General features: G+C 36.8%; 1 protein-coding gene across 3 annotated transcripts in view; it reads left to right on the plus strand.

The window, feature by feature from the left end:
- Positions 1–14,720, plus strand: part of Sbf2 (SET binding factor 2) — a 306,050-nt gene that overhangs the window by 260,747 nt on the left and 30,583 nt on the right. For 2 of the 3 annotated variants that reach the window (XM_042691358.1, XM_042691359.1), the window contains exons 28-30: positions 2,355–2,495; positions 3,358–3,453; positions 9,946–10,130. In XM_042691358.1, coding sequence (XP_042547292.1) covers positions 2,355–2,495; positions 3,358–3,453; positions 9,946–10,130 — 422 coding nt within the window. The remainder of the gene's footprint in view (positions 1–2,354; positions 2,496–3,357; positions 3,454–9,945; positions 10,131–14,720) is intronic. The other variant, XM_042691360.1, reaches the window with a different exon arrangement.

Genomic DNA, 14,720 nt, shown 5'->3' on the forward strand with positions numbered 1-14,720 from the left:
AGTATGATTTTTTTCTAAGACTTTCTATTTCCTGACTAATGGGATGATATCATTCTTTCTGATGGAAGCATAGAATTCCATTTTTATATATATCACATTTTCTTGGTCCATACATCTACCGAGGGGCATCTGGACTGATTCCTTAACGTACCTATGGTAAATAATGCTACAGAGAACATAGTTGTACTGGTAGCTTTAGTGTGGGCTTGTTTGTGATCATTTGAGTAAATGCTCAGGAGTGGGATTGCTGGGTCATAGGGGGGCATTATGTTTAGTCTTTTGAGGAACCTTCATACTGCTTTCAAGAATGGTTGAACAAGTGTATGTTCCCACCAACACCGTAGTAGTGTTCCCTTGGTCATATCATCACCAGTATCTGTTACTGTTTTCTTGATAATGGCCATTCTAACTGGTGTGAGGTATAATCTCAATGTAGTTTTGAGTTGCATTGCTTTTATTGCCAGAGATATTGAGCATTTCTTTATGTGTCTATTGGTCATTCTTATTTCCTTGGACAGGAACTTTTTGAGGTTGGCTACTATGTCCTTAATCTTTAGGTTGGCATCAGAGTAGCACATAGACAATGCTGTATTATTCTGTCTGGCATGGAGTCTCAGCACTGGTGTAACTGGAGGACATTGACTTTTACCAGTTTATGTGTAGGGAATCTCCCAAGCCACATAGTATATATAATAGAACACAATCACTTGAATTATATACATTAATCATTTTAGAAGTACCTGTAAGAGCATGCCCCTGAGCTCTTCGTAGAGAAAGAATAACGTATTTTACTGGTTTCTGCTTTATTTAATACTGATTTACTGTATTTCATTTTTTGAGCAAACATAGTTATTCATTTTTTACTGTCCTTAAAATTGGGATCCAGGGCTGGGAAGGTGGCTCAGTGGTAGAGCGCTTGCCTTGCATGCCTGAGGCCCTGGGTTTGATTCCTCAGCACCACATAAGCAAAAAGAAAAAAAGCCGGAAGTGGCGCTGTGGCTCAAGTGGTAGAGCACTAGCCTTGAGCTGAAGAGCTGAAGGACAGTGCCCAGGCCCAGAGTTCAGGCCCCACGACTGGACCAAAAAAAAAAAAAATTGGGATCCATCTTCCAGTTAATGTGATCAGTTTTAAATGGCAAGTCCATCTTACAAATGATGACATCTGCCAGGCGCCGGTGGCTCACGCCTGTAATCCTAGCTACTCAGGAGGCTGAGATCTGAGGATCATGGTTCAAAGCCAGCCCGGGCAGGAAAGTCCATGAGACTCTTATCTCCAATAAACCACTAGAAAACCAACAAAAAATAAATAGAATAAAATGTATTTAAAAATTATTTAATTTTTTTCTTACAACTTGAACAGAAAATAATTAGCATTTTACAATCAACACTAACATGCTATTATACTTTTTAAACTCTAAGATGTCGTCATTTTTTTGTTGTTGTTGTTTGTCGTGGGGCTTGAACTCTGAGCCTGGGTGCTGTCCCTCAGCTCTTCAGCTCAAGGCGAGCGCTCTACCACTTGAGCCACAGCGCCACCTCTGGCTTTTTCTGCTAATGTGGTGCTGAGGAATGGAACTCATGGCCCCATGCATGCAAGGCAAGCACTCTTCCCAGCCCATCAAGTTGTAAGAAAATTTATACCTTCCTGATACTCTTTAAAGTACCTAAACTAGTTTCAGTGATTGTATTTTGCTCTACATATACAAAGCTCATGGCCCCTCCAATTGTTTGATCTCATGATTATTTCCTTCTTTGCATACTTTTTCCCTTCTTTATTTTGAAGGATCAAGGAATCTAGTTGTAATTGTTCTTTTCATACTCCCCATCTTCTTCCATTCTTCTTTTACTCTTTCCTCAACAAATTCCTGTACAGGTTTATGTTCCTTTCAGGCCTATGTGACAAAACTGGAATAAAGCTTATGGTATCGGAAAACCACCTCTGTTGATTATAGGATGCCAGACAAACCCACTCCATCCTGGACTCCCAAATAGTAGCAAGGGCAAGGTATTAAAGCGGGATAATCTAAGGGATTATCACTTTGAGTTCTTGGATTAAAAAAGCTATACCTGTGCTTGGGAATAGCCCCCTGTCCTGTTTTTTCAGATGTGGGCTCTTTAGGGACTGAAAGGAAAACTTCAAGAATATCTTCTATGATGATAAAGCATCTGAGAAGTAGGTATATAAATCCAGCATCATAGGATTAGCCATTCAATTGATTGGGACTTTAAATAGAGGGTTTCTACATTGGATGTGGTAATATGAGACTATATGGATAAAGTAAAAGGAGGTATCTATAAAAGCTGCTTTAACAAGGAAATCATTTGTCTTATCTCACTTTTTTTTCCTTTTGTAGCTCCTACCTCCTCTTTAGAATCTTCCAGTAGCATAGAACAAGAAAAATACTTGCAAGCTTTATTGAATGCAGTTTCTGTCCATCAGAAACTCAAAGGCAACAATACACTTACTGTCAGGCCAGCACTTGCTCTGTCTCCAGGTAAGATTTGATAATACTCTTCTTATTAATTACTACTACACATGTATTTCTAGGATTTAGTTTTTTAGTTACATTTACTGTCCCATAAACATGACCTTTGCAAATTTTTTCCCCTCTGGGACCATTAACTTTTACTTCTATACTTATAAGTCAATACCACTGTAATATCTAGTAATTAATCACTATACTTAGCAATTCCATTATTTTCTCTTAAAAAGAGTTAAGAGGTAAGGAACTTAAAGTCAATTTTTACTCAATAATTTTAAATAAACCTTAAAATATTATTATGAAATATAATTTTCAAATTGAGTATTTTGTTTGTTAAATATATATGTGTTAAAATCATTGTTTGTTTGAAATTCCCAAAACTTCTTTAGCCTTTTACGATTTTGCATTAGTTTGTTTTCTCTGGATTTGAATAAAGCCATTAAGACTTGTACTAATATTCTATTTCAGTTATCATGTGGTGGAACCCCAAAGGGTTCATGTAGAGGTAACCCTAACGTGTTAGAGAGGAGCATGTGACTTGAAAAGTTGGTCTCTTTGGCTTAATCAGCTGTTTGAATTAGCTCTACATAAGCAGAAAGTGGCTTTCTTGTAAAGTAACACCATGCATGCCTCGCTTCATTTATCATTAAGTTCTCTGATTGCATTTGCCAAACTTAACTCTATAATCTTTCAAATGTGTGTGTATCTCTGATTAAGTAACATTGCCTTGTTATCTCTAATTAAGCTTTGGTACTTAAGAAGTACAGTGTTTGGCAGCAATTAAACATGCTACACATGAAGATAACTTTTTGTCATTTGAGTAATGTTAACCCAAACAATATGGTTTTTGTTCTTCTTTTTGGCTGACTTTTAGGGACTGAAAAGATGACTTCAAGAATGTCCACTGTGCTTAAACAGGTAGTGCCAGGACATTTGGATGTAAACCCATCCAATAGCTTTGCTCGAGGAGGTTAGTAAGATTGATTTTATAACTGAGCACTGACTGATACAACCTTAAAAGCACAAAACATTTTTCTAGATAGCATATATTTTAAAATAAATTAAATATGGTTTCAATTATTTTTCATTATTTTTAATGGCCCTTCTCTAAATGATCAACTTATTGCTAACATGATGACCAGATTTCGCCTCATGAGACAGTCATTGCTTGTATCTTATATATCAATGTGTTTGGGAGAATTAGGAAATGAGGGGAGCACACTTAAATGGTAAATCACCCTGAGAGAGTTACTGTTTTGGGGGGTTGGTTTTGTTTTCCGTGTCCATCTGGGTGCTGTCCCTCAGCTCTTCAGCTGAAGGCTAGCAGTCTACCACTTGAGCCACAGCACCACTTTGGGCTTTTTCTGCTTATGTGGTGCTGAGGAATCGAACCCAGGACCTCATGCATACAAGGCAAGCACTCTATCACCTTCCCAGCCCAGAGTCACAGGTTTGAAGAGCAGAAAGATACAACAAAAAATATAACCAGCCCTGTAAACAGAAATGATACTAGACCCAAGGCTATGACTCCAAGACATACTAGTTTTGTTTTCTGAAAGATTTCTTTGAAGGGTAAGATAGAACAATGTTGTGACTTCTTTTGCCCCTCCTCCAGGCTAGAATAATGTTGTAACTAACTTCTTTTGCTCTTCCTCCAGTCCATAGCTTCTGGCATGAGTGGAAAAAATAGAGAAAAACTAAGTTATAGTTCTTTTAAGCTTTAAAAGGTGACGCTGGTTTCTGTGTTCTGAGGGGTTTTTTTTAAACGAGGCAGAGGAAATTGCAATCCAGGCATCATGATTATAAAGTTCTCCTGCTTCACATGGAATCAATGGATCTTAGATACTTCTCATCCTCACAGAAGGCTGAGTCCTCTTCAAACATGCTAAGGGATCTTGGCTCTGCTTAAATATTATCAGGAATGGGAAATTCATTTCTTTCCTTAAATAATCCTTTCCATATGTAAGCAACTCTTATTTCTTAGAAAGTTCTTTCTCATATTGGTCTAAAATTTTACTACCCCATAACTTTCATGTATTGAACCTAACTCTGCCCTCTAAAATTAGAAACTAACTTTAATTCCATCTTCAGGTCTTTGGCTTTAAAACCTGTTATGTTTTCTCCCTACCAGTGTTTTGTTAACTAAATTTCTCCAATTTGTTGGAGTGTAGTCTGCTTACCTTACCATCTTATCACATTGTGATCAAATCTAGTATTCATTAGCTATGGGAGGCAACCTCATTTGGAGGTTAAGTTGCTAAGGTTAATACCATTTGAAATTCCTGTTTGCTCTATATTTACTACTGTTCTCAATGTTCTTGCCTGGGGGTTGCCTACAGAATTTCATCTCCTATGGTGTTTTTGAATGTGGACTAATAATTTTTTGAGTACTAGTTTTGTCCACTTGAATCATTCATGTGATTTATTGTTGATTTTGTTTTGTTTAATTTGAACAAACCAAAGCTAAGGACAAAGGCCTACAGCAAAATAATGTAAGCCTCTACTAAAATTCATTTGGGCCATGGTTCTAAATCTCTGCTAATCTTTTAGTTCAAGATTTGCTAGTCTCTTAAACTATTATCTGAATCACAAAAAAAAAAACAATGCTTTTCCCTAAATAATCATAAATAGCTGCATTAATAATCTATTCTAAAATTTGATTCAGAATCAAAATAGAGGCCCTGCTTTTTAAAATGAACTTTTTCCCCTTCTGAAAACTATATTTTTGTTCTAGTAGTCATATTTGGATGCTTTTTTTTCACCTCATCAGAATTTTGTGATATTGCAGTATTTCCTAAGTGCTTTCAACTTTGTGTCATCTTCCATTATAATTAATGTGCCAGGCCTTGAGGTCGTTTGCCCACTTTTCTAAGGCTACCACAGATTGTACCACAAATTAAGGTGCTTAAACTCCAAGAGCCTTGGGACTGTGGAAGGGGTAGAAATCTATGATCAAGGTGAGAGCAGCTGATTGGCTCTCCTGAGGGCTAAAAGTGAAAAATCTGTTTCCAAGCCTTTTGCCCCGTTCTGGATTCTCTAGCCATCTTTTTACATTCCTTGGCTTATAGAAACATAACTAGAGCTCTGCTTTCATCTTCACAAGGTATTTTTTTCCTCTATTCTTGTCTTTAAATTTCCTCTTTTTATAAGAACACAGCCCTTGTATTAAGGGCCCACCCTACTCCAATGTTACCTATTATAACTCATTCCATTTTCAACAATCCTATTTCCAAATAAATTCATATTATGAGATTATGGGGGACAGGACTTCACATTAATTTTGGGGGACACAGTGTAACCCAAAACAGTTATATTTAGCTTTTTTTCCTGAAATTCTAGAATGCCATTGTTTTTGTAGGATTTCTGTTGCCAAGAACTCTTGTCAAAATTTGGTTCAGCATTGCAGCTTTCTTTATTACCATCTCAATGTTAAATGCTTGGGGCCAGATGCATTTCAGATTTCAGTATTTTTTAGATTCTGGAATATTTGAATAGATTTTATAGGTTACGCATCCTTAAATCAAAATTCTAGAGTCATATCAATACCCAATAAGCTTCAGATTTTTTAAAATTTTAGATTTCCAGATTAGAGATGCTCCTATTATATTGACAAGAAGGCAAGTCAGACATAAAAGAGTTATGCCTGCAATAATAGTTACTGAAGAGGGTAAAAGTGGGAGCATTGTGGTTTAGGGCCAGACCAGGCAAAAAGTTTTCAAGACCTCATTTCAACCTATAAAGTTGGGCATGGTGGTACACAAGTGTTGTCATTCCAGCTATGCAGTCCTTCCAGGGCCAGCCTGGGCAAAAAGTAGTTCTCATGTCCTTTATCTCAGGGTAAATCTGCAACCGTGTCTCAGAAATAACCAGAACTAGGCCTTGGTAGCTCATGCTTGTAATTCTAGCTGCTCACAAGGCTAACTCTGAGAATTGTGGTTTTAAGCCAGTCTAGGCAGGAAAGTCCATGAGACTTTTTTTTTTTTTAATCTCCAATTAATCACCAAAAAGCTGGAAGTAGAGCTGTGGCTTTAGGCCTGATACCGAAAAGAAAAAAGAAAGCATAAAGGACTCTCGAGGCTTGGCTTAAACAGTAGTGTGAAGCTCTGCTTTCAAACCCCAGTACTGCCCCCTACTCAAAGAAAAGGCAAGTCAATAATTTTTCCATTCAACTTTTAGTAGAACCAACTTCCAGGAAATATTTAGTTTAGTACAGCTTTTCCACCAATACCCTGCCCTTGTATTTTGCCTTTGGAAGCTTCATCAAGAACGTGGTATCCATTATGTCTTTGGCCAAGTGGTTGGTAATATAAACTTAGGTTTAAAAGGTCTCTCGTGTTTTTACCTAAGTCCCATGGATTTTCACTAATCTGTTTCAAGTACATTGTCTTTTTTTATATACATTGGCCTTAGATTCATGGCTTATGCTAGTCTCAAAGATACCTGAAAGGCTATATTTACTTCTTTGGCTTAATCTAGTTTGATTTTGACCATTTATGCAAATGTGAGTCTATAATTATTGTTTTGACACCCTCCCAGATATTTGCTGCTGAAAAAATATCATGAACTTTAGTTTATTTCCTTATAGGTTTGCTTCTGTTCAGATACATATATCCTTCTGGTATCTTAAGCTAGAATCAGAAATGAAAATAATTCTTTTACTCAACTTTTCACTCCCAAAGCCTCCCAGATCTTCCATTATTTCAGTGACAAATTGGAAGACGAGATATTGTTTCCTGATATCTTCAACATCCTCTAGATCCTTTATTCTTTGTCTCTTCTGATAGTATCTATTCTCTACATACAGTAGCAGCAGTGGGCTAGGACAAGTCATTTTGAGTCTTATTTTCCCACTTCCTTTGGCCATTTAATGTAATTATAGTCTTAATTTCCTGCTTCCAAAGGAGTAAGAAGTAAAACCACTTCTAGTGATTTTTCTTTTGTCATACTGTTATATTTTGCACAATTTCTCATGGTATAGCTAAAAGACACAGCTTTTAGTAATCCCAAATAAATATAGAGTATTTTCCTATAATGGACTTTAATAATCTTTTGCTCAAGAAGTAATGTTGACTATTCACCATTTTTATTATTACCAGGCAAAGTTTGTAGGTCACAAAACACTTTATGGGGGGAGGAGGGAAACAATATTACTCAAATTACAAAAGCATTATCTCTAATACTGCCTATCATTTTGGCACAAGTAGGGGTTTTAAAAGAAGTCATTACTTTCAGACATCAAAAGCTGTCTTATTAATGGTATTAGGTATTGTCACAAGATCAAGAATTTTTGCTGCTTCTACTATATTTATATTTATGGAAAATATAATTTCTGAATGGAAAGATGAGAAGGTAGTGTGGCAATGCTTAATGTTCTACTGCAAAATCATGCCCTTAGTTATTCCAAATGGTTGTTAGAGCTTTCTTATTTCCTGATGTGACCTTAGTCAAAGAACAAGTTGCTGTACACATGTAGTATTTGCCAGCCAATCTCCTTAATCCACGTGCCAGTGTATTTCTATTATTGACACACATAACTCAAATTCCTTAGTTTTATTATATAAGATTATTTCTGACTGATACTTTTCAAAAGCTTAGCCCATTTGGTATAATTTGTTAGTGGCACCGCCTGCTATGCTGTCCATTTCATTGTGCTTACAGTATTGATAAACAGGTGCTGAAATTTCATTTAACAGATACTCAGTTCATCTTTTTATGCCTTTGCAGCTTTCTGTTGTTAAATCTCCTACTTTTATTGAATTTTCATTTTCCCCATGTTAACTTAATCTGAAAAATTAAACAGCCTGTTCTTCTCATATTCAACCTCCTCTGATGTTTGCTGCAATATACATTTCATTTCTCCTGTTTTTAATCTAACCTACTAGTGCATGGGTTCTGAGATAAATGTTTTACTCAGTCAAATTCCAAATCTGCAGCTAAGGAAAGAGTCGATAATTAAGGTACTGTATTATGTGTAACCATTTTCATATTAAAGTACGTGTTACAAGTGATTTTTCACATGTCTGTCAATTATATCCTTATTTTCATCCACATTCTGTGATTCCATTTACAGATTTAAAAAAGCATTTGCCATAATATCTAAGATATATATGTGTAGAACTATAGCTTCATATTAAGCAGCTTACCACTTAAGAAACCTTTTCTTGGGAATTGTACTAACTCCATAAATATTGATAGAGAAGCAGATGTGACATCATGGTGACTTCTAGTCACCTAAAAACAACTTTATCAGTGCAAAAAAATTTTAATCCTGAAACAGCCTTAAAGCCCTAATGACCCCATCAGTGAACAAACTTTATGGTCTGCAGGCATAGAGTTTATGAAGGAGCTCTGTTTTTTTGAAATTGCTGCAGTGCTAGTCCAATTAGAGGATTAGTATGTGGCTTGTGTTTGGGTGTTTAGTATTTAATAAACTCATTTGAATAGAGAAATCTTTGATCAAAAAAATAAGATCAGTTTATATAATGAGACTTCTAGCTATTTGGCTTGGCCTTTGTCTTAGAAGGTATCTGCTCTCTTTTTTTTGAAAGTTCTGGGATTTAAACACAAGGCCTTGTACTTACTAAGCAGGTACTCTGCCAGTCCAGCCACTCTATCATCCCTTTTTGTGTTGTCTGTTTTTTGAGATAGGGTCTTGGCTTATTTCTGGATCAGCCTGAACCATGTTTCTCCTATTTGTGCTTCCTTGTGAAACTAGAATGAAAGACTCATGCCATCACACCCAGCCATTTTGCAATCCCTATGGCATGAAATGCATGTACCACTGTGTTTCAGCCATTGATTGAGATGGAATCCCAAACTTTTATGCCCAAGCTGGCCTCAAACCATGATCCCCTAACCTGTACCTCCCAAGTAGCTACAATTACAGGCTTGAGCCACCATGCTCAGCTGCTTCTGACTACATTTAAAATAATGCTTCCTGAAATTCAGTGAAACACACCATTAGCAATTTTATAATTTCTCATGTTATAGAAATTAAAAAAATCTATACCCTTTACATGTATAAAACTTAAATGATAAATGTTATAAATCTATCTCTACTTTTAGTAGATTTAGTAAGTTTCTAATCTAGATTTCTTGTTGAATTGACTGTGCAGAAGAATATTCCTTTACTTCTTTCAAGCGCTAAGAAATTGAGTTTCTCTGTCTTCTCCTGTCTAGGCTTTATTGCTGCCTCCTGCTTGCATTCTGTTTTTCCAGTCTGCACTTAGGATTTCAGTGTTTACTTTCAAGTGCAGAACTTACATGAACATATAAAAATGGGATATGAGTGACTTCTTAGCTCCTTCTGAGTCTGTACTTAAATTATTTTGAAGTGCTTATGTGACAATATGATCAAATAATCATTACCTCTAAATCTGTAACTCCAGAGCATGCATCATTTTTCTTATTCAGTGGTACTCCCACAACAGATGATCTCACTGTTTTCTTAACTTTTGTGAAGGTGTATGGGCAAGTCTTCGCTCCAGTACTCGCTTGATCAGCTCTCCAACATCCTTCGTTGATGTTGGTGCCCGGCTGGCAGGCAAGGATCACCCAGCCTCCTTTAGTAACAGCACCTACCTTCAAAACCAGCTCTTGAAACGCCAAGCATCCCTTTACATATTTGGTGAAAAGTCACAACTAAGGGTAAGATTTTTCTCTCTCACTTAGAAATTGTATGAGAGGGGCTGGGAAGGTGGCTCAGTGGTAAAGTGCTTGTCTTGCATGCATGAGGCCCTGGGTTCAATTCCTCAGCACCACATAAGCAGAAAAAGCTGGAAGTGGTGCTATGGCTCAAATGGTAGAGCACTAGCCTTGAGCTGAAGAGCTGAGAGACAGCACCCAAGCCCAGAGTTCAGGCCCCACAACCAACAAAAAAGAAAAAAGAAATTGTTTGAGACATGAAAACAGGTAAGAAAACCAGACCAGCTTTGCCAGAAATTTTTTTATAGTGTGATTCTGAACTTAATCTAAATAAAATTTTAGCTCTATATTTATATGTACACACTATATATATTTATTTGTATTTCAATACATGTGCACATTAGTCATGAAAAATTTACTAATCCTTTAAAATATCAGAAATATTAAGAAATATAAATACAAAAAAGAAAAGATATAATTCCTATTAGGCCGTTTTCCACAGGAAGTACCGATTAACATTCTTTTTACAGGAATCTGTGCCTATGCAAGAAAGCTATAGGATGTAGAGTGAAGACAGGCACTGCATGTGGAAGCAAAAGAGGCCAAGACTAGGTATTCTGAGGCACAAGTTTTTAGAGGTCAAATAGGAAGAGATATGTGTCCTAAAATAGGTCATAAATTCAAATATTAGCTGGGTGTCAGTGGCTCACGCCTGTAATCCTAGCTACTCAGGAGGCAGAGATCTGAGGATTGCTGTTCAAAGCCAGCCCAGAAAGGAAAGTCTGTGAGACTCTTATCTCCAGCTAACCACCAGAAAACCGGAAATGGTTCTGTGGCTCAAGTGGTAGCAGAACGGAGGGACAGTGCCCAGGCTTAGAGTTCAAATCCCATAACCAAGAACAATTTTAAAAAATCAAAATATTAGCTGCTAACCAATTTTTTACTATTACCATGTTAAAGAGCTTCATTATGCTGACATGTCATTAACACTAAAGATAGTCCCTACCTCCAAAAGCAACAGTAATTTCGTGGATTTAATATTCTCCAAGTCACACATTAGAAAATAAATTTTACAACTACCAACAAATGTGTAGGAAATTAAAGTATTTGTTCGGAAATCTCCTGACAGTTTAGCACTGAACAGTGTAGACAGACCTTTGGCTGAACCACTAAGCAGAGTCTCTCAGCCTACATGCTCCTACATGCTCAGCACTTGAGATGCCACTGCTTGAGTCATCTCTCCTCTAGCTGGTTGCCATTGCTGACTCTTCCTCCTGCCTAGACTGCTGCAGTCACTTATTCACCAGCCTTTAGAGTAGGTAGAGGGCACGAAACTGCTGGGTAATGTTTACCTCTTATGTCTACGTATATGTCTTCTTATACAGAAGGTAATTGTATCCCCAGAAAATATTTGGAACTCTTCACAGTGATCCAAAGTTACCTTCAAAACTTCTTTGGCACCAGTGTCTTTTCCAGAGCATAGGCTTTCCAACCTTTAGCATACTATATGATCTGAGACACTCTACAAGATTTAGTTCCCTAATTCTTACTTCTGCATCAGTCCTCATACTTACTTGATTAAGAGATAGACTTGGGCTGGGGAGGTGCCTCAGTGGTAGAGTGCTTGCCTTGCATGCATGAGGCCCTGGATTCGATTCCTCAGCACCACATAAGCAGAAAAATCCGGAAGTGGGGTTGTGGCTCAAATGGTAGAGTGCTAACCTTGAGCTGAAGAGCTGAGGGACAGCATCCAGGCCCCACTGACAAGAAAAAAAAAGACTAATAGACCACTTAGAATCCTTCCTTCCTTCTTTTTATCAATAAATTGTATTTTCTATCATATTGGCACAAGAGTTGTTATTAGCAATTTTATATATTCCACTCAGGTTTTTTGTTTTTGTTTTTCGGTTGGTCGTGGGGCTTGAACTCTGGGCCTGGGCGCTGTCCATGTGCTCTTCAGCTCAAGGTGAGCACCCTACCGCTTGAGCCACAGCGCCACTTCCAGGTTTTGTTTTTTATTACTTCAGTTGTATCTATAAAGTCTGGCTCTACATCTGTTTGATAAGTGCCACCTTCTATCTCACACAGCACTGTCCTAATGCTACTCTATGCCTTTATCTTCAAACAGAGGTATCATAAAGAAAGGCCCGTAAGTGACAGTTATTTTCAAAATCATCTTGAATTTAGCCTTCTTTTTTTTTTAGTTCATAATTCTTAATAGTACCACATTTCTTTTTTTGTATGTGTTTATTGTAAAAATACTGTACAAAGGGGTTACAGTTACATGAGCAAGGTACTGAATACATTTCCTATTGAGCATTGTTGCCTCCTCCTTTGTTTTTCCCCTACCATCCCTTTCCTCCCACCTCCACAACTACCCTCCCCCGCAAGTTGTAAAGTTCGTTTTCAACATAGTGTCTTGTACATCTCATTGTTACAATAGGTCAACTGTGTCCTTATTTAAGCATTTTGTTTTTTCCCTTCCCCTCCCCGAATTAGAGAAGTATATATACAAGATGCAGGGCACCGACATCAAATACAGTGAAAACGGGTTATACCATGGGGGGGAACATACAAAGAAACAAAAAAAATCACATGGTACATTATAAATATGTTAGAAACAATAGCAAGAAAGAAAAGATATTTGTGTAATGGCATTTGCAGGGAAATGGATGGAGCTAGAAGAAATCATGTTGAGCGAGGTAAGCCAAGAGCAAAGAGACAAACAGTACATGATCTCCCTGATAAGTGGATGTTAAATCCAAAATGTTAGGAGATGCGACAAAATTAACAGGACTTAAGAAACAAAGAACTTCTGCTCATCTGGTCGAACCACTACTAAATATCCCCATGCTGCTGATCACATGTATGGTGTATAACATGTGAACATCGTTATATGTTATAGACTGTGATAGACAATTTGCTCCAGGAAAGTTAGAATGAACTTGTGACTTTAACTGAGCATCATTATTCCACAATACTGTGAAATTCGGGAAATTATGTAATCACTTAATCACAGTCAAAAAAAAAAAAAAGAACCTCGGGGAAGGTAGGGAGGGAAGGGATGGTAGGGGGAAAACAATGGAGGGGGGTAACAATGTTCAATAGGAAGTGTACTCATTACCTCACTCATGTAACTGTAACCCTCTGTATAGTATCTTTACAATAAAAAAAAAAAGAATATAGGTAAGAAACTCAAAAAAAAAAGATATTTGTGTCCCTATCTTGGGGTTCATTCCGCTTAACATCATCTTATATGGTCAGAGGTATATAGCTTTTGACCTTTTCTGACACATTTACTAGTTATTGCAAATAAGGGAAACCATGGGACCTATGTTTCTTTGGGCCTGGCTTACTTCACTTAATATAATTTCTTATACCCAGTAGAATATCTCAACTAACTCCCAGGTTTTAGGATAAAAGACATATCTTGTTAGTAGACAGCTGGAAATTAGAAAGGAATCTGTTTTTCCTGAAAAGTAAACTACCTATTATTTTAAAAATAGCACTGTACATGAGTTTTTTTCTAGGTTCTTTCATCACAAGCCCTCACATCTTATTTCCATGTTGTCTAATAGTCTGTATAATGCTTTTTGTCACTACTTAACCTTCAATATATGTAAAATTGCAATCACATTTTTTAGCAAATGGGAGGTTTTTTAGTTGTTGTTGAGATGATTTCACTAAAGGGTCCCAATACTTTAGATTATTTCTACAGAGTAGCTTCCTAAAATTAATTTTTAATTAATTTTTAATTTTCTTTTTTTCTTGAGATAGCCTTTTACTCCAGGCTGGCCTCAAACTCATGGTGTTCCTGCCTCAGCTCAAGTACTTATATTTGAGGCATGCACCATTATTCCTGTGTAAAATTGGAATTAAGACAAAGAAAATTTTTGTCTTCTAATAAATATTTAAAATGCTATTTAAAAAACAACACACAGAAAAACTTAGGAGCCATTACGGTAGCATATACCTATAGTTTCAGCACTGAGACTAAGGCAGGAAGATTGTGAAGCCAGGCATAGCAGCATGTGCCTATGATCCTAGCTGTCAGGAGGTCATAGGTAGAAGGACCAAGGTCCAAGGCTGGCTCCAGGCATAAATGTCAGACCTTCCCCAAAAAAACAGGGCAAAAAGAAGTAAAGATATGGTTAAATGGTAGATGATCTGCCTAGCAAGCATGATGCCCTGAGTTCAAACCCTAGTACTACCAAAAAAAATTTTTTTAGTTTTTATAGGCCTTAAAAAAAAAAAGTTAACTAATATAAAACATTAAATGGACTGTATATAAGTCCTTAGCAGCATGCTTAATCATAGTAAAAATACATAACAAAATTTATCATCGTAGTAATTTCTAAGATTATAGTTTAATATTATTAAGTATATTTACATTATTTTACAGTATCCTGGAAACAGTTTTGTTCTTTGAAAGGCAAATGATCCACTAGAATAGATTGAGTAGGATGTGAAGAATGTGGGATGAATCTGAGGTAATTCATTCTTTGGCCTGAGAAGTTAGAGGACTTTCAATTTTCAGAACCAGGCAAACATCAAAATTAAAGTATACCACTGGGCCATTAAAGCATTCTTTAA

This window comes from Dipodomys spectabilis, unplaced genomic scaffold, assembly GCF_019054845.1.
Source record: "Dipodomys spectabilis isolate Male_0828 unplaced genomic scaffold, ASM1905484v1 ptg000145l, whole genome shotgun sequence".
In the NCBI taxonomy this organism is placed as follows: Eukaryota; Metazoa; Chordata; class Mammalia; order Rodentia; family Heteromyidae; genus Dipodomys; species Dipodomys spectabilis.